A 20,354-nucleotide genomic window follows, 5' to 3' on the forward strand; every position below is an offset into this window, starting at 1 on the left:
ACTTAATTTGATTTGTTCCCCTATACCCACATTTCCCAGGCCTTCCATAAGTACAGGACCAAACTTTCCGACACTTATGAGAAAAAAAATAAAAGGAACCAAGTTTTATAATGATCATGAGAGATGTATTAGTTCTCGGGCAGGTGAAGATGCTGATCTTGGCCTCCTGGGTTGTAAAGCTATGTATACTTGTAAGGATATACCAACATTTTGGAGGAACATACTTAAAGTAGAGGCAGTATGTTCCCCTGAAATACAGGTATCTACCTGTAAGTCTACATGACCTTACAATCCAAAAGACAAACATAAACATCAATATGTTTTCATTTATACATTGTCACTCTACAGAGGGCTTCTGTGACTGTAATTTACATCATGATGTGAAGTTAGACATCATTTTTCTTAAAACTTCACAACATATCAAGAGTCAAAACTGTTACCATCACCAGCCACGTCATATGATGTTTGTACATATGTGACAATTTGCCAATTTCTCCATTAAATGGCTGTTTCATTGTAAAAGAAGAAACAAGGGTATCTGAGAACAGAGTGCTGAGAAGAATTTGATCCTAAGGAAGTGAAAAGAACAAGAGGATGGACAAGAGCTTCACAATCTGTACTCTTCACCTAATACTGTTAGGCTGATTACATTAAGGAAAATTTGGTCGAAAAATGTCAAGGGAAGAGACCATCTTTGGAAACACAGACATATACAGTAGTATAGTACAATAATTAATCCTACAGAAATATGGTTTGAGGTGTAGACTAAATTCAATGTACCTAAGATCAGGTACAAAGGAGGGCTTCACGAACACAATAGTGAGAAAACCCTTTATTCCAGCCCACAATTAAATGATTGATTGTACTAATGTCTGTAAAACCAAGGGCATTTCTACTTAACCATCTGTGCCTATTGTATTCTCAACAAAGGCCCTTCACCATAGACTTGGTTATTACAAAAGAATGGTTTGGTTATCAACATTTATTTCAATTTTCATTCGTGACTGGAACTTTATTTCTTCTCCTGCCCCCCCCCCCCCCAAACAGATAAATGTAGATCAAAGTTAACTTCAAAGGACAATCATGGAGTACTGCTGGGGTGGTGGTGGTGGTGGTGGTGGTGGTGGTGGGGGGGGGGGGGGGGTGACAGGATTTCATACAGAATATATGTACTAATGACTAATAGTATTATTTACTTGACCACTAGGTACTGTGTACATAATGCCATTACATACACATTTTTGTTCAGCACTCACCTTATTTTAGGCAAGCACTAAAGAAAATATTCAACAGGATTTTAGATTGGAATAATGGATATATTTCTGTCAGAACTGATGACATGGAAAGTATGTAAATAACTATGGTCAATTTGAAGGAACATCCAAACTTAGGATTCAAACTAGGTACCTTATAAATTTATTACCACTGTACCAAACCACTAGATTTTATGAAGTACGATCATGTCAGCAGGGCACTTCATTTCTGTATGTTATCAATTGCAATCCTTCAAAAGTGCAACTAATTTTGGCACACACCTAAGATAATTAACCCCAAAGCATTTTAATTACTTTAGCATACTCAGAAATAAAATGGCAGACATAAGTAACATATATTAACTATGCTCAAAATTCAAGTTCAAGCTCGTTTTCAACCAGGACGGTCCAACTACAGGTCTATAAATTGTATATAGTATACATCATATTCTGTAACACATGTTCCATATTAAATTTGGGGAATGTTTGCAACCATGCAGCTGCAGAATTTTTTGTCTTCACATCTTCTATCTAAAAATTAAAGATTAAAGATTTATAAAATTTGAATTCTACCTCATTTCCCACATGGGTATGAGACCTGGTGTTTCATATTATGTCTCTATTCACACATAACATGGGGTAATTGAGTTTTTTATTGTTCAAGCCTGTCACTTTCCTGCCCTGGGCAGAGCTGGGTTGAAATAATGAGTACACAAATGCATGATTCAGTTTCCCATGATTAATTTTCCACAATCTAGTATCATATGTAGTATATGATACAGTCATCACATGCAGAGTTCTGCCAGTTTGTATAAGTTCTTATTTTTAGAAATATTATGATGGAAACCATGTATTCCAAGTTACATGTAATAATCCAAAACTAGCATGATCCAGCATCAGTAGAATATGTATCATCCTACATTGAGACAAACTTATTCTCTGATTCTGCAACAGTCTTTCTGATGCACTAGCAGCTGGCAGCAAAAAGCAAATTTTTCATGAGGAAATATACATGGCACTATTTGGATGAATATGGAGGGCTCTTTCAAAAACATGAAGTAAGACCTCTCAAATATAAAAAGAAGTTATTGTGGAACAACTTCACAATACGGTGACCATGTGCCACTACTGGAAATACAGCAGAACACCACAAAATGCATAAGTGGCATCATGCTGTAAAATTATACAATATTTTTCACTATGCTAGTAAATCTACAAATGTCTGCTGGTGAATATGAGAGGACATTGTGCAAGCAAAGTAAACATAAGTAATGAGGTACTATTTTGTAAATATGTACAATTACACTTATATACAATTATACTTTAACCTTTTCTAGTCCAATGTCAAGATAAACTGAACAACACATTTTATTCAACTAGATCCAATGTAAAGTATAACTCAATAAGCATCTTTGCTATGATCTTCTGCTCTTTTCAGAAGACTCCTACCATCCATCAGTGCAACCAAATGTCACATTTGAGTGCTTAGCTCTCCTGCATCTTATTTGAGATGTCCCAGGTTCAAACCTTGGCCTGAAGAATGGCTATCCTAACTGAGGTTTTTTTTTGTGGTTTTCCTCATTCCCTCCAGGCAAATGACAGGACGGTACCTTAAATTAAATCAAGACCATTTCCTTCCACGACCTTTCCAATTCATTATTGTCATTCTCTCATTTAACACTATACAGTCCAGATACTGAAATTGTCATTAAATAAACTACAAACAAAATAAAACAAAATAAATTTATCAGTGTCCATAAAAATTATTTGAAGTTTGCTACTGAAGAACTTGCATTTGTCAATTGGAAATTACCTTGAAATGAAACAACTGCATGCTGTTATCCTAGCAATGGCCATGTTAGTTCATGTTGCTAACTGCAAATCTCTGTTATGTTCTAACACACAAGGGCTAAAAGGTGGAAAGTGAGGATATAGTTACAGAAGTAAATGAGATAGAAATCAGCAATGACAATGATTACATGAGAAAATTAAATAACAAGTTCTTTGAAATGCCAAGTAATAATGATTTTATTTAAATTACTCTAGACCAGACTAATACAATTCATTTACACATACATAATGGACTGGAAAGGGCTAATTCATTTTCTTTGCTGTAACAGACAATTTGGATAAATAGGGGCTCCATTTCTTTATTTGTATGTAGAAAAGTTGCTCCCATTAACCTCTGGAAGCCAAAGCTCATCAAAATGTTCTCTACAAAGTCAGTCCTTATCACAAAGAAGACACAACACATCTCAATTATAAAGACTAATTGGTTGATGCTGTTTAAGGATATAATCACTGTTTTGTGGAAAAAATGCAGCACTACTGACTATTAAAGCAAGTGATATAGTTACCACTGGACTTCAAGAAAAATTTAAGCACATAACTGTAATAAATGAATGGCATAAAACATTTGGCAACTGCCTAGGAAACGAAGCTGTAGGCCTGTTTGTCATGTAAGAATACTGCATCAAGACCTGACACAAATAAACTGGAATTATAAACTTTAAAAACAAATCATAGCACCACAATAAAAAAGGGCTGATTCAGAGTACATTTGTGGGCATCCGTATATTTTTTTAACTTTCCAGGTAGCATCCACTAGACATACAGCATCTGTATCACATGTATGAGATCACAATATCCCACACAGCAATTAAATTAACCAATGAAGAGTGTAAACATGGAACAGTCTACAGACTTGTAAAATGAAATACAAAAACTAGCAAATCTAGACGCAATAAGCACTTTGTCTGAAGTCTGTGCATGCTTTGTGCAATTCTCTTTGACCTACAATTAATGTTTCATTTATAACAATGATTAAAAAGGCATTCTGATACATGCAACGATGTTTACATTGATATATAAACTATCTAGTTATGTTGAGTATGGAATTATTTTGCAAAGATTCTAATATATCACTGGCATTTTCAGAGTTATATAAGGATTATTCTATAAACATGTTGATCTGTAACTGGAAATTCCAAAGTTAACTATGCCCCTTCTCCCTACTAGGGCAATGAGCTGAGAACAACACTAAATTTGAAAATTCCAAATGCTGAAGTGCTGCCTACTTTGATACTTGTGATCAGAATATGGCCCGATAACACACTTTTAGATGTGTGCTTCACACATTACAAAAACATTATCCGAAGACACAGACTCATTAAATAAATTAGGAAACTATAAAACTATTGGAGTTGAGTAAACGCTCTCTTCTCAGCAACACATACAGTTAGCATACGGCTATTACAGCCAAGATATATAGGTCACCAAAATTATGTACGCTTCTCAAATTACACAATTTTTATTTGGATAACGGAATTTATTCAATGCTTGATGTAAACAGAAGGCATTTTCTCTGCTTAACCTGTAATAAGTCAGCCATTTTGATAAACATATGGCGAATGCTCTTACCTTCCGTAAAATCCTTCAGTAATTTTGTTTCGCTTTAACGGCCTCCGGAGCTTGCCACATTCGGCATTTCTTCTCTTCATATTCTTTGTCACTTTCACCACTCTAATATAATGTTACCAAATCAACGTAATATATTCCAATTCAACTTATCTTCAGTATCTCCTATATATCAAACTCTTTTGTTGTCATCCGTCTCAAGCACTGCCGGTTAAATCGTAAGCTTTGGTCTGTAATTTGGATACCGAGTTCTACGATAAAAGAGCTTACAGTACTGTTGATACTGAGCGTACGAAGTGTTCAGGAATGCGCTGGATACGAACTAGAAAATCTGCGGTACATATATTTGAATCTCATACTCCATATAAATTTTGTAGCATTGAGTTTGTATTATCTGTGCATATACGTAATAACGTAGATAATATGAATATTATCAGTAGTTTACTTGCAATAGCTAATACGTGGGAAGCTGGAGTCAGGTGCCAGAAAATTACGCTACTACTATTTAATACTCATTCTCCGTGTGTTCTTAGTACAGCAGAAAAGCAGTGAAGGTAGTTTCATTTGTCATTTTGTAGATTGTCAACATTGATGTTGACATGTTTTGTGGTAGGTTATTGCTGTTTATTCTAGTTATTTACAGACATACAGTTGTCTGTGAATATGCTATGAGCATATGCTTCAGTGAATGAAATCTGACTCTTGTTCTTAACCAAAATCAAAATCTCAGAAATTAGAGAAACTGTTCTAGCACCATTAACGTTACAAAATGCTGCACAGACATTAAAAGCAGTTTCTGCACAAGAATGCAACAAAGTGTATCATGCATTTGGACTAAATGTAGCACTACAGCTCTAACAGCTGTTTTAGAAAGAGATGCTTGAAACTCATAAAATGATTCAAAAGATTCTATGAGAACAACATCTCAAAGTGTTTAACAGCAGTGCAACATCTGGAAGCTCTGATAATTTCTCAGGTGATTCAAATTCAGTTCCATCAGAACACCACAATCATTGAATTTTTGAGCAAGCTGATGATAACATATTGTGTAGATTACATGCGATGTATCTTCTAACTTGGTTCTTTTCATTTTATTACTGTTGCCAAGTCCTTGCACATTGTGTCACTTATAAGGGATTTTTCAGAACTTCTTAAGACTTCATCCTGTTTTCTGGTTTTTATATAAAAATGTAACTATAGCTTTTCTATAATTGTTTCTAGATCATCATCTTTAATGGGAATTAAGAAAGTTGTAATATTTCTGTTGTTGCCTAGTACATTATGATAAGCATATTAACTTTTGATATTGGTGATAAAGGATTGTGTATCAGACCATTCTAAATAAAAAAATATCACATACATGTTTATGTGGGTGAGGGGTGTAAATGTGGTGCTTGAGCATGTGCTGTGGACTGCCGACTGGTCCTGCATTGGTGTAATAGATGTATCATCCATTAGTAGATATAACCATACCAGATATGGATTATACCTTAATCAAGAGTCAGAAGCTTGTGGATCATACATCATTTGAAAATGTTTCAAAATTTAAGTATCTGGGAACAACAGTAACAATTATAAATGAGATTTATGACAAATTTAGGAGTAGAATACATTTGGGGAATGCTTATTTTTATTCAATGCAAAAACTGTTATCATCTTGTATGATTTGAGGTTTTCACAGCGGTTAGTATGAAGATTTCTGTCTTCTTGGTTGTTGTACTGTGTAGTCTGGTAGATGTTTACCAACGTTTCACAGGTCATACTGCCTCTGGCATCAGGGTGATGATCTTGTTCACTATCCAAAATACTGAAGATCAAGATATATATAAAACAATAATTTTACCTGTCTTGTATGGTTGTGAAACATGATCTCTTACCTTGAAGGAAGAACATAGATTACAAGTGTTTGAAAACATGGTTCTCAGGAAGTTATTTTGACCTAGGAGGAATGAAATAATTGAGGAATTTAGAATATTGCATAACGAGGAGTTGCATAAATTGTATGGATTACGTAACATAGTGAAATCTAGGAGGCCCCGTTGGGCTGTTGCTGTTTTCTCGATTCACCTACACCACTGCAATGTGGCCAGTCAGTTTTCTAAAGCTCCAGATCTGTTCAACGCTGCTGTTCTTTAACACCTATATTATTTAACTTCTAAGATTAAATCTTTCCAATTTTAACTTCTACTGCAGAAGATTGCAGCAGATAATTTTCTGGGGGGAATGCCTGTAAGTTTAATGTTTTTGTGTTTTAGGTAACAAACGTAAAAGATGGTGGAATTACCAAATGAAAGAGGGCACACAGCAGGCATGTGCATGATTGGTTTAATTTCAGTTTTATTAATTGGTAAGATTTTTTGATAAATTTGTTATATTTACTTCATCATCAGGAAATGTACTCTTCTATCTATTTGCGTTTACCATCATGGAGATATACGAGGTGCGATCGGAAAGTTTCCAGACTGCGCGTATAAAAACCCGTACACTTATCTCAGGTATTAAATTCATCCATCACCCTCGATGTAGTTCCCCTGGGAGTGAACACAATGATCCCAGTGTCGCTGCCAAGCCTGGAAGCATCCCTGGAAATATTTCTTTGTCAGCCTGTCAAGCACCATCTGCGATTCTGCCTGAATCTCTTCTATCGTCTCAAATCTCCTTCCCTTTAGCTGAATTTTCATCTTTGGGAAGAGGAATAAGTCACACGGAGCTAAAGAGGGTGCGGGATGACGGCCATGGTGTTTGAGGCCAAAAACTGCCGAACTTTGAGGGCGGTGTGCGCTGGCGAGTTGTCATGATGCAGCAGCCAGTTGTGGTTGCGCCACTTTGACGGCCGCTTCCGTCCTTCAGAATCAGCTGACAGGTCCCATAGCCTATCCCAACAATGTCGCACAAGTCGTTGATGGTACGACGTCGATCTTCGTGAATGGCCTGCCGAATCTTCGTAACATTTTCGGGCGTTGTGCTCGAAGATGGTCGTCCAGAACGCTCGTCATCATCGACAGAGGTTCGGCCATTTTTAAAACGTGAATGCCACACAAAAGTTTGTGCACGACCCATTGCGGACTCCCCAAATGCTTGCTTTAGCATTTCATAGGTTTCCGTAGCCGTTTTGGCGAGTCTTTGGCAAGAGATTCAGGCAGAATCGCAGATGGTGCTTGACAGGCTGACAAAGAAAGATTTCCAGGGATGCTTCCAGGCTTGGCAGCGGCCCTGGGATCGTTGTGTTCACTCCCAGGGGAACTACTTCGAGGGTGATGGATGAATTTAATACCTGAGATAAGTGTACGGGTTTTTATACGCGCAGTCTTGAAACCTTCCGATCGCACCTCGTACGTAGGGCAGTCAGAAAGTTCCCGGAATTGTAGTATAGCACTGTAATGGTAGGACATATGGCAACGCTTACCTAATCACCTTCAAAGTAGGACCCTTGCGCGCACACACACTTGCTCCATCAATCCTGCCATTGTTGGAAGCACCTGCGGAAGGCTTCGTTTGGAATCTTCCGGAGTTCGGCCGTCGCATTCAACACCTCGCTGGTTGTGCAGCAATTCCTCGCCGAGAAAAGCATTCCCGTCATCACCCAACCACCATACTCTCCAGATCTCGCTCCGAGTGACTTCTGGCTGTTCCCTACTCTGAAAATGGGCCTCAAGGGGGTGGGTTTCGCAACCATGGAGGACATCAAATCGAATGCGACGGCCGAACTCCGGAAGATTCCAAACTAAGCCTTTTGCCGGTGCTTCCAACAATGACAGAATCGATGGAGCAAGTGTGTGTGCGCGCAAGGGTCCTACTTTGAAGGTGATTAGGTAAGCGTTGCCATATGTCCTACCATTACAGTGCTATACCACAATTCCAGGAACTTTTTGACTGCCCCTCATATCTTGACAGTTTGATGCATTAAACAGTTATTAAGCAACAAGACAGCAATGGACATAGATTACTTTTTTGTGAAATATAAACCTGTTCTTGTCTTGTTAACATAATGCAATTATTAAAGAATTATAATAAACTGAAACAAAAAAATACAAGGATAACTTACAAAGAGACTTGGCCAACTTAAGTTACTATGATTCTGATGAACTACAGCCACCCCAGTGGTCTAGTGGTCAGCATACTAGCCTGGTATTCAGAAAGTACGGTGTTTAGTACTAGGTTTCATCATTAATCTTAAAAATATGTAAAATTGTAACAAAATCTGTCCAATCACCTGAAGGTAGAAATACAACTAGGACCTAAAATGCCATGTATGTCTCTTGTACCTCAGAAATTTGCCATTGTATAACACAAAATTAGTATAACATATCTTGTATTATTATGGAATTCAGGGCTTGGGTGCTGTATGGTTATCTTGGATGGAGCTCTATCTCTGTCTTTGTGATGGACCAGATTATCAGGGAAGTGGTAAGATAAAACTCCACTTAAACAGTATGAAGAATGAAGATAGCTTCTCCCTGATCAGATCATGGAATAACCTCTCTTTCATATAAAAAGGAACAAAAAAGGTTCTGCCTAAGTAAAAGGTGCATACTTCCACTTGAATCAGCCACCATGTCACTCAAATGTTATCAGATATAAACAAGGCCAGCCAACAGTCACTTACTGGGTATGGTTGTAGATGAACTTCCAAAAGAAAGAAAATGTTGTTAATATTCTTATAATTGGCATCCATTGTTTAATAAGGAGCTGCTTTAAAATAGAAATGTTTTGGCCTTGCATGGCAAAAGCAGTGGCTGGTATTGGAACTTGCTTTTCTGAAACATGGCACTAGTGACTTTGTGAAGGGAGAATATCCGTTGCATTCTTTGCCATCCCACATTTCCTGTTTAAACTAAACTGAGTGTTAAATTGCTTTTGTGTTGTCAAAAGGAGAAACTATCAAGTGTTTTAATTATTTTCTTGTGTTTGTTTCAGTAGGACAAGGAATGGTGTTCTGTACAGAAGGCATGATGGAAACTGTAATGTATGTAGGTAAGGAAACTTTTAAAACAGTTAACAGTAGTAATTAAATATAACTCAGTCTTGAGTCAGTAATAATTATTCATAGATACACAATATATTTCTGTGTTTTAAATTTGGTCATCAGAAGATACTGGCTTATCAGGTGCCTAGTCAACTTCCTGTCTAGTTTTGCCAGATTTGCATCCTGTTGAGTGCATTACAGCTGAAATATTAAACATATAAAGCCATTTTTCACTGCCAACATTAGAGAATTGATATATGTATTCTTGTGTAGCATGGTGCTTGGTAGAAGGAAAGCTATAAAAAGTATTGAAATGAAAGTTTTTTTATAACATGTTCTCTAGGTCATCTTTGTTGCATTTAGTGTAATATCTATGTTTAGTTACAGGTTCTGCAATTGGAATATTTACTGTTGGATTGCTACATGTTGCTTGGAGAACTTGTTTTTTGGCCGAAGAACTGTGCCATATTTCTGGACGATACCCAGACAAAAAATCTGCAGCACAGAAAGCATATGAATTTAATATGATTTCCTCATGTGTTTGCAGCATATCTGCAATAATTGCAGTGGTACGTGAATTGAAATATGTGGCACAATAACAAAATTCTTGATTATTCACCTGGCTGGCTTTTCCGGACACTGCTTTCTAATAGCTTTCTGCTAGTGTTCATAATTCTGCAGATATTTTCATATAGCCACCATAAGTCTTAGGCTTTCTTGCTGACTAGAAGGTGTATACTTTCAAGAGGGCAGTAATCAGCAGGAGTTGGTGTGGAGAGCTGGAAGACTGGAAAAACAGTGATGTTACTAGTTAGGTACTCCTGTATGATAAGAGACTGGTAAGCTGGTACTTTGTCATGTGACACATTGAGAATATTGGTGATTTTGTGAGTCATTTGTCTACAGTCATCTTGCTTGACCTCTCAAGCATAGGATGTTATCCTACAATACACGCTATTGCTGTCCTTTCTGTGGGTCATACTCCATAACTGTTGGCACTTCTTGAAACACCTAAACCATTTGTACATTGCAGCCAAACACATGGTCTTGTCCCCATGTGTTTCCATGGTTATGTTGTAAGTTTGGGAGAATGGCATACCTAGTTATACACAAAACTTAATTCTGGCTCGCTCTTCAAATCGTAAATTACTGGTGTGCCAAGTTCTAAAAATACCAACATTCAGCACACCAAACAGACTGGCATCTTTTCACTGAGTGAGCACACTAGAACGAATCTCTGTCCAGTCCTTCCCTTTTTATCTGCCACATATGAATATTGAATTTGTGTTTGATACCTTTCCTTCCTATCCCTGTTGCCATTTGCAGTGGTGTCATTGGCTGAATGGTGAGGAAAAGGACATGAAATTGTGGCAATCAATTGCTCCATCTCTTGTAAATGTTACATTGTTGTTGGTTATGTTTGGGCCTAAGAGGGAAGACGATGGGGCGTGGAGAAAACTGCACAATGACGAGCTTAAAAATCTGTACTGCTCCCCCAGTATTGTGAGGGTGATTAAGTCGAGAAGAGTGAAATGGGCGGGACATGTAGCGCGCATGGATGCGACAGGAGGTGTGCACCGGGTACTGGTTGGGAAACCTGAAGGGAAGAGACCGCTGGGGAGACCTAGACGTAGATGGGAGGATAATCTCAGGTGGGATCTATGGGAGATAGGAGTTGAAGGAAACTGGATTTTGTTGGCCCAGGACAGGGTCCGGTGGAGGGCTTTGGTTAATTCGGTGATGAACCTTCAAGTTCGGTAAGCCATCTAGTTAGTTAGTTAGTTAGTTGTTGGTTATGATATCTCTTCAGAGTAAGTATCACATAAAGGTATCAGTTTTAAAATTATACTAGTAAACAAATGTATTTAGTAATTACATTTGTAGATTTTTACTGTACTATAGGTTGTAAGATGGGATACCAGTCATTGGAAAATTCACTTTTGTTTTACCAGTCCATAGGCCATAAACATTGAAAACACTGATCTGTATAACCATCTTTTGAGTGTTCTTCCTGTCTCCTTAACACACATTAGAATGTCATTTATTAAATTAATAATTTTAAAATGTTGATGGTTTTAGGTATGTTTAAATTTTGAAAATATTTGTATTTCTTGCAGCTTATTTGGGTCATATTGGAAAACCCATATGTGTATCTGTGGACTAAAGGGCCTGTTTCCAATATTATTCCCTATCTAGCAGGTTTCTGCTTTTCTAAGCTGATTCAGATGGTAAGTCTTGATCATAATGCCTTCATTATGTTCTAAAGTTTACTTTTATGCTGCCAATAGCAAAAAGAGAGTCTTTCCAAAGTATTCTCATACTGAATGGTCATATGGTGCTGAATACTGGATTTTTGTCTAACATTTATCATGCTCCTTATTTTCTCTGTAACAGCATCCAGAAGAATGCATTTCAAGGCAGGTCACTTTACTCTGATGAGTGACCTGATGATATTTTGTAGTTTAATAAATGTCTTTGTCTTCCTACTTTTCCATCTGTTCCCAACATTACCATGAATTTGTGGGGAGTGACAACTGTCTTTGCCAAGAAATAAAATGCTTATCTGAAATGGAACATAATAAAATTGATCAACAAAGATTTCTAGAGTGAAGTCATCATATATATATATATATATATATATAAAAGAAAGAATTTAAAGGAAAGCTTGCAGGGACTGTAAATTAATAATTATAGAACTTAATAATTTACTTTTCAACGGTGAATGCTCAAGTTTAGCTAGTAGTGTACCCGACTGCTAAAATGGGATAAATATAACGTAAATGTTTTACTATATTACATTTCTACATGCTGTGACTTCTAGACCTGGATTCACCACTGTTACTTATGTATGTAATGTCTGTGCTTTAGATGTACATTTAATTTGTTCCTCAGACATAGCATTAAAATGTCATTTCATTGTCATGTTTGTAATGTTTTGGTACATAAAATGTTTCATATGAAATTTTTAGGTACATTTTTTCCCCTTACCAAATTTCACTTTCCTTGCTGCAGTTTTCATTAATTATTCCTGTCAGAGTTTAATAAAGATTTTGTGCAGCCGTCATGTTACTTTATATTCTATGAACATTTGTGTTACTAAAAGTTGCATATATTTGAAGATATATTAGCATGCTAAATGTCAGGACCTTACATTAAGCAGTGCTAGAGTAATTTCTACCTCATAAGTTTCCATGACCACCATGTTGGTATTATTGATGGTAATAAATAAAAGATATGAAAATTGAGACATCTCATTAGCATATTGCCCATATTCATTTTCCTGAATATTCTTAATTGGTTCTAATGTTAGTAAAGAGAACAGATGGACACCCACATGTGACCATTATACTTGGACAGAAATGTGAAAATCATGATTCATTGCAGGAGGAAAGTGTATTACATACTTCTCTTCAAATTGAAAGTATGAAAAATTTGGATTATGGAAGTGGAATGGCATATAATTATTTCTATGGATATTTGCGCTTGGTTCTTCCAGACCCAGAAGTAGGAACTCCAGGTGCTAAAGGTATGTTTCTTTATGCCGTTGCTGGTGGTTGACCAAGTATGTACTATTACACAGTGAGAAATATTTTAGTGAAACTTAAAATGTTAATAACATTATAATCTAGAAATATATTTGAACTTTTATTATCATAAACAGTAGATTTCTTTTTGCCAGTGTTCAGTGACCACAAAGCTTGAATGGTTACCTTACTGGCATTGGACTGAAAGAAATGGAAAACAAAAGTTAAATGTTCTGGTGCTGCATATATTAATCTCTGGTATAATATAATTATTCATTTTATTGCCTGTCTGATGTGTCCAACCATCCAGACTCAATAAATGTTATTTTAACATATAATTTTGTCAGTATCATACTGTTAAACTGAAATGGTGGTTGTTGTTATAACACTGCTGAATTTAACATCTTTGTCTTAAATTCTAGGTATTAGAAAAAGAATTGAAACTTTCATGAACCATCATCGCCTTCTAAAAACTGCATTCCCTGTAAGAAAGTTATTTATTTTAATTCCTCGGAATCTTTATACACCCACAGACCTTATGGAGGTTTCTACAGATTGGCACAATAGCACCAATTACTGGATGGAAGCTGCAATGGTAAACACAAATTATGTACATTGCTTTTCCTCATAGTCATTTATTTACTTCAGAGAACTTTGTTTTATTGGTTTTCGACTTGGATGTGTAAGATAATTTTGTGCATGGAAGTGAAAAATGAGTAAGTGCTAAAATATACATTCTCTGGCTTGGTACAAGAACACTTTTAGCAGCATCAATATGTTTAGGAGAAAACAAGTTTAATGATCATCACTTAAATTATGTTGTTTGTCAGAAATTTATATTGCTGTGGTGATACTTTTCACTAATGCCACATATATCAGATCAGCTTTACCTAGAACCACTATGGCTGCTATTTGGGGCAAACCCTAGAACTGAACAAAAAAGAAATGTAGTTGCATATTTTATTCAAAGTGTGCCTGAGTTACACAGTTAATATTGCTTGTGGACAGTGTATAATCTTAAAAATTAAAGATCGTTAAATAATCCAAGAATGAAATAAGAATATGTATTAAAAGAAAGCAGGGTTGTTTATTGAAGCAGAGCTCATATGATCATTGTGTATGTTGAAACAAGAAGTCAAGGATGTTTAGCTTTTGATATTTTTTCAAGGTATAGTTTTTTCTTGTGTGTATAATAACTGATGGTAGTTGATTGTAAAAGCCACAGTGATCTTGTGGTATATACCTTGTGAGAGATCACAAGTCATCAAGTTTTGCTGATGAGACCCTTCAGTCTTTATCTACAGCAGAGAGAAGGTTAGTAGTAAATTCCACTTTGTCATTGTTTTTGTGATACTTGCCTTATTCTTCCATATAGGCCTGTATGTACAGATACCAAAGTAGCTGCCAAGAGTTTGTCATGCTATTCTAAATTTTTCAGCCTTCTAGAACAGCTTTCTTACCAGTTATTATATTTTGGAATATAAGTTACTGCTGGATGTCTACATATGGTACTTTTCCTTTTCTTCTTTTTGGAGACCACAAAGTCTGTCTTATCCAACAAACAGCGACCAAGAACAGGAAATATGCTCTGTGTTAGAAAATATGTTCTTCATATTTACCACCTAATACCAGTAAGAGAATAACTTTGTTTCAATTCTTTCCACCACAAAAGTCCAGTCATGCTACCAAAGTTCTTATTCTTAGATTTGCACTGTGTAGGTAAATTTGAAGTTATCACAGACATTCCACAGCCAGCTTTATGTTCTGGCCACATTGCCATGTGACTTATATTGCTATCTCAAATTCTAAAATTGTATATCCATATCATCACCCTGATTATGGAGGCAGCAAGGACCTCTGAAACATTGGTAAACTTGTACCAGACTACATGGCGCAATTTTATATATTTATTTTATTTATTTACAAGTTCCAAGAATCCAATAGTGGATATAGAACACGTCACAAACTCAAGTATAAAAACATAAAATACATACATTAAAAAATTACATCTAGACAAGCAGCGTACTAAATTCAAGACAATATAATTAGTATTTTTATTACAATAGTTATCCAATTAAGTACTCATCTACAGTGTAAAACGAGTGAGTAATTAAGAAATGCCTTAATGCAACCTTGAACTTTTTAAAATTATTTGAGGTATTCTTAACCTCTGTGGGTAATTTATTAAATATCTTTATACCCGCATAGTGAACTCCTTTCTGATAAATAGTTAAATTGGCTTGGGGTAGATACAAAAGACAGCAATCTTCAGACTCACTGCCATGAAAACATCAAATCATATCCAGAGTTGTCCTCATTTACCACAGATGAGTTTTTGGATGGGTTTACTGGAAATTTAAACTAATGCTCTGTATTATGGAATCCTTTTCACTTGTTTTCATTTGTTCTTGAGCTGATTCAGCATTTCACAAGTGAAGAACCTTATTCTCTTCAATTTTTATTTACTCAATACTAGTGCTTAATTTTACCTTTATCATATAGTGGTACAGGATTAAAACCCTGCAGTTTGGGGCTGAAGGCCAGACTTTAACTCCTAGGGTTAATGGTTTAGCAGTATGCTAGTGCGATGCATGGCCAGCTGGGTTGTTTGTAAACAGTGACGCACATGATAAAGGTTAATTAAAACCTCTTAGTTTCTCAATGTGTATTTTATACTATTTAAGTATGGCACTAAATCAGCTTACTGTAATGCATGGTCTTATAGAGAGTGAAAGTTCTACAAAACATACAACAAACAGAACCATGGTTAATTCAACAAATACAAGGGTGATTCAGTTTAATATAATTTTGTTATCACAAGTATCTTTTGATTTTTCTGTTTCTTAACAGAGTTTGGAAACCCAAGAACTTGATCGTGCTGGAGTAAAACAGAGAGTATATAAGAATTCTGTGTATAAAATCTGGAATAGAGACAGATCAACGCTATATCCAGTTTATGTAGTGGCTGAAGGTGCCACACCCTTAAAAACATTTTATGATGTTATAAAAATGAATCCAAAGATGTCACGTGAGTACAAAGGCTACAGATCATTTAAATACTCTCAGTACTGCTTTCTTGAATTTTCCGCATGAAAGATTATGAATTTCAGCAGTCATACTAGGACAGTATAAAAGAATAATTCTTATTTCCAGGTGTTTTTAAAAATCATCAACATGAAATAGTATCTGCATTTTATAAGACTCTACAAGACATTCTTAGAGACAGTGATGACTGTAGAGATCTTTGTGAAATTATATTCTATGCAGGTAAACACAATACAGTTACAATTCTACTAGAAAATGTAAAGAGTGGAAGGTTAAGGTGCTGAATTTCTGTACCAAATATATTATGTTCCAACCAGAACCAAAAAGATTGAGTATGTGAGGATCCCAACTCCTTACCTTCCATTATGTTATTAATAATTAACTTATATAGATGGTGGTCTTCTGGGTAGTTGTGCTATGTAGTAGGTTGGCTGTGTACTAAGATTTTGTATGACTATATAGTGACAACCTCAAGTCCTACAAGTAACTGATAATCCTGAATTTATAAATTTCTTCACTGAAACACATATATTTTACCATTTCTTGCAAAAACTAGTTCATGCCACACACATGATAAGCATGTTCTTTTTTATGAAAACAAATTTGTCCTGTATAATTTTTTTGTACTTCAAGAGATTCCTGATTCCTGTCAGTCAAAGAGTTGGACTGTTTGTTGGCATGTTTCCAGCCTCAGTTGTCCAGAAATCTCCTTAGAGTTTGTCCTCAGTTCCTGTGTAATATGGAAGATATCACTAGTATAGATCCCAAAACTATAACTTATCTTGGTCAATAATAATGATAATGAATAGTATAATTAATGATTTCTGGTTTTATTTTGTTATTAGATACAGATGAAAACCAGAGGAGAGTTAATGTAGCAAGGATAATACTGGAAAGGATAGAAAAATTAACTAGGTGAGATTCTATACATTGACATAGCAGTTACAAGTGACAGCTGAAGACTTCCTGGTTTTGGTGGACATAGTCATTGGGGAATGTTGTATGTACGTGTGATTAGAATTATTAGTAAATTTACAGTTTTTTTGTAAATTAAATAAACATACTTTTCCTGCCATTCAGTTGTGATGCCAGAGACAAACTTACACTTATGTAGATAAAAGGCAAAACTGTGTATTATACAGTTTCTAATTTCCCACATAGGGAATAATATTATAGCTTGCTGCTCAAGAAAACTAACATTTGCTATGAATATCTTAAATCAGTTATCTTTTTATTATGGTACAAACTCAAGCATTTAATGCAATTTTATTCTGGCAGAAAAGCTGGTCATTTATTTGTATGTGTATTTTTAGTGTTCCACTGTCAGTGAAAATGATACTAACTTTTATCAGTCTGTTTTTAATTATATGGTTAGTATACCTATGTGTGTATATGTGTATAGTAGGGAACAAACATTCTCCTTTGGAATATGCCATCAGGAAAGTCAAAAAACTTCCAAATTATATGTCATGTTGATATTGAACACTAATACTGAAAATTGATACAAAGAGTATTTTGCAGAAATTCAATTATTTAAGTGTGACAACAATAAATAGAGACTGTTATTGGTGGTTGGAGTATGTTATCTGACAGTTCCAGTCTTATTTAATCTGAATGCTCTTCATGCTGTTGTTATGCGATGGAAAAATCAAAGCTATATCTCTGTTCATTTTGCCCCACCACAAAATACTAGTGTATATACACAATAGGCACATCAGATTTAGTAAAGAAGATGTCATATGTCTGTTGATCCTGTGGCATATGCACATTAAAGAACCTGTCTTCCAGAACACTTCTTTTACCCATATAATATTGTAAATATTATATAAATACAACAATGTCTATAAACAGACACAATAATGTCTAACGCAACAATGGCTATAAACAAATACAACAATGTCAATCACAACACGTCACAATATGATTAAAACAAACTTAAAGTATTTGTAGCTAGCATGAATGAGATTAAGAAAATTCAATTTTAAAAGACTTCTCTTAACTAAAACAAGGTACCACTTTTTAACATTTGAAATACATATATAGAAATATGTAATTATCAGTACCTCAGAAATGAAAATATAATGAATTTTGATGAACATGCTACAGTATATTCACTGATAAACTAGAATGCAGTTGTCACTTCAGGCTCCTGGCAGGAATTGCCTGACTAACCACCAAGCTCTACAAGATTTTCCCAATATTAGTTAAGTACTGCACTATAAAAACAATAAAATCAATTATAAGAGGTACTTAAATTGATGGGCCAGTAACAGTTGCATTCTAGTTTATAAGTGAACACACTGGAAATAAATGAAGTTATAAATACATATTTTAAATGTTATCTTTTTCACTGGCCAGATGGCTAGTTAGGAGAAAATCAAAATATATGTTGCTCAAAATAATTTTGACAGGTGTAACTGAATTTACGTAGAAAATGTTTAAAATCAATTTTACAATCCTATGTGAAGGAATCCTATAAGAAAACAGTTATTACTGAATTGAGTGTGTCTGTAATATGTTTGTTTAGGTGTTATTCTCACTGTAGTGTGAGCGAAGAACACTATGTAGGCCTGCCCATGCCTGTTTGTTTTGCATTTTTCCTATGTAGACAGGGACCCTGTGTAATTAGAGGTTCAGTGCTGTGTGACCATGGCCTTAGATTGTATTAATGGAAGAATTACCTGAGGCACAGTGCCCCCTGCATTAGTGCAACAATGATGTACGTAGTGTGGCACATCTTTAGAATGACCCAACATGCTCATGTCTGAAAGCAGCACAAACAGTGGATCACCTCATCTACGACTGCGAAAAACTACAATAACCAAGGCGTAACTTAATAGATGCAATAGTCAAGAATGGTGGCACATGGCCAGTGTTGCATGAAGCACTTGTTCAGCAATATTTAGGACATTTTAATACATTCATTAAGTCCATTGATTTTAATACAGTTTAGCACAGGAACATAAGTGCAAACAGTGACAATGTATCGTGACATTACAGTTGTACAATCTGTTAAAGTTTTTTATATTAATGCATGTAATATTGCAGTCTTGTAATGGGGCATGCTGAATAAATGTTTATGTAAAAAGAATGCTGAGCCTTGTTATGAAATGATATCTATAAAATAAGGAAGTACTGGTTGTGATCATTTGCTGTTAAGGGATTTTGTTCCTTATGGGATAACATTTTATTAGTGTGCATTAAATGACATTAAATTACCATTATAACTATGACAAAGTTATATGTGATGAAAGGTGTGTACAAGAAAAGAAAACTAAATTAATAAAAGTAATAACAAGGGTAAGCAGAATATGTAAGTGTAAAATGTGAAGCAATGTAAAGAGACAGTGTTGTGTTACTTTAGGTTGGTATTCTTGATTGGAACAGAGGTAGAGGCACCTATTTGCACAGCAAGGGGCTGCAATGTTTGAAGTTTTGTTCTGGGTATTAAAATGCCTACTTTTTTCTTTTGTTTTTTACTTTACTTCACATTGTATAGTGACAATGGTTTTATTTTTGGGAAACTTTTATTATTTCATGAAGTGTTTTTAGAGAAGATGTTTTATTATGATGTAGTAATGTACACCATGTGTTTCATTTCTAATCTCAAATTTGTGTTATAGAAGTGTGTAAAATTTTAAACAGATATTTGTAAAGATTGTTTTAATAATAAAGAATTACCAGACATGTCATGATCATTGAAGGTACTTGCGTACCACTCTGTGGTATTTGGACAAACTGTCACTTTTTGTACTTCATAGCTGTGCTTCTTTTTCTACAGGCAGAACATGCAACAGTTCATTCTTTTGGATGAGGAGGTTGGTCAGTTGGCCTCCTCTAGGCAAGACACACTAGTAGCAAGAGCAAGTGGTAGACCTAAAAGGCATTGAAGGCGATGACCTTGTCTCTCTTGTTCGCATAACTCTTGTTTTTTGTAGTCCTCTATTGCTGGTTTTATGGCATTTCCATATACATCACAAAAATTAACTTCTGTTGGAGGATTGTGCATGTTCATCAGCATATGTATGTCTTGTTTGTCTTTCCAAACTAATGCCATCGTGTTACCTTGCACCCTAAACCGAATGTCTCCCTTTTTAGTCCGCATCTCATGCTACATAAGTTATGGCAAGCTCTTGCAATTTGCTGTGA

At 35.4% G+C, this 20,354-nt stretch overlaps 2 protein-coding genes across 21 annotated transcripts in view; one reads left to right on the forward strand and one right to left on the reverse strand.

Moving 5' to 3' along the window:
- The window catches only part of LOC110839667 (macoilin-1), a 25,532-nt gene extending 20,641 nt beyond the window's left edge, over positions 1 to 4,891 (reverse strand). For all 3 annotated transcript variants that reach the window (XM_022084071.2, XM_022084070.2, XM_022084069.2), the window contains exon 1: positions 4,674 to 4,891. In XM_022084071.2, the coding sequence (XP_021939763.1) occupies positions 4,674 to 4,753 (80 nt within the window). In that variant the 5' untranslated portion in view covers positions 4,754 to 4,891. The remainder of the gene's footprint in view (positions 1 to 4,673) is intronic.
- Positions 4,876 to 19,892, forward strand: Sting (transmembrane protein sting). Of its 18 annotated transcripts, none has more exons than XM_022084079.2 (10): positions 4,876 to 5,006; positions 6,926 to 7,017; positions 9,588 to 9,644; positions 10,018 to 10,205; positions 11,754 to 11,864; positions 13,021 to 13,162; positions 13,583 to 13,755; positions 16,011 to 16,188; positions 16,314 to 16,427; positions 17,051 to 19,892. In XM_022084079.2, the coding sequence occupies exons 2-10, from the start codon at positions 6,942 to 6,944 to the stop codon at positions 17,122 to 17,124; spliced, it is 1,113 nt and encodes a 370-aa protein (XP_021939771.1). In that variant the 5' UTR covers positions 4,876 to 5,006; positions 6,926 to 6,941; the 3' UTR covers positions 17,125 to 19,892. The 18 variants fall into 18 exon arrangements, with proteins under 18 accessions (XP_021939771.1, XP_021939774.1, XP_021939780.1 ...); XM_022084082.2 differs by having other exon boundaries at positions 9,591 to 9,644; XM_022084084.2 differs by having other exon boundaries at positions 4,986 to 5,224; positions 10,024 to 10,205.
- Positions 19,893 to 20,354: the final 462 nt, after the last annotated feature.

The sequence above is a fragment of the Zootermopsis nevadensis genome, unplaced genomic scaffold, assembly GCF_977971745.1.
Source record: "Zootermopsis nevadensis isolate Lab colony 2312 unplaced genomic scaffold, Znev_1.0 Znev_ptg000030l, whole genome shotgun sequence".
Taxonomy (NCBI): domain Eukaryota; kingdom Metazoa; phylum Arthropoda; class Insecta; order Blattodea; family Termopsidae; genus Zootermopsis; species Zootermopsis nevadensis.

What these genes read in the sequence shown, in the direction of transcription:
- Sting (XM_022084079.2), top strand. Translation starts at nt 6,942, where the DNA reads ATGGTGGAATTACCAAATGAAAGAGGGCACACAGCAGGCATGTGCATG. An exon ending in TTTCTAAGCTGATTCAGATG is followed by an intron (nt 11,865 to 13,020) that starts GTAAGTCTTGAT and finishes GATTCATTGCAG; the next exon opens with GAGGAAAGTGTATTACATAC. An exon ending in TGAAATTATATTCTATGCAG is followed by an intron (nt 16,428 to 17,050) that starts GTAAACACAATA and finishes TTTTGTTATTAG; the next exon opens with ATACAGATGAAAACCAGAGG.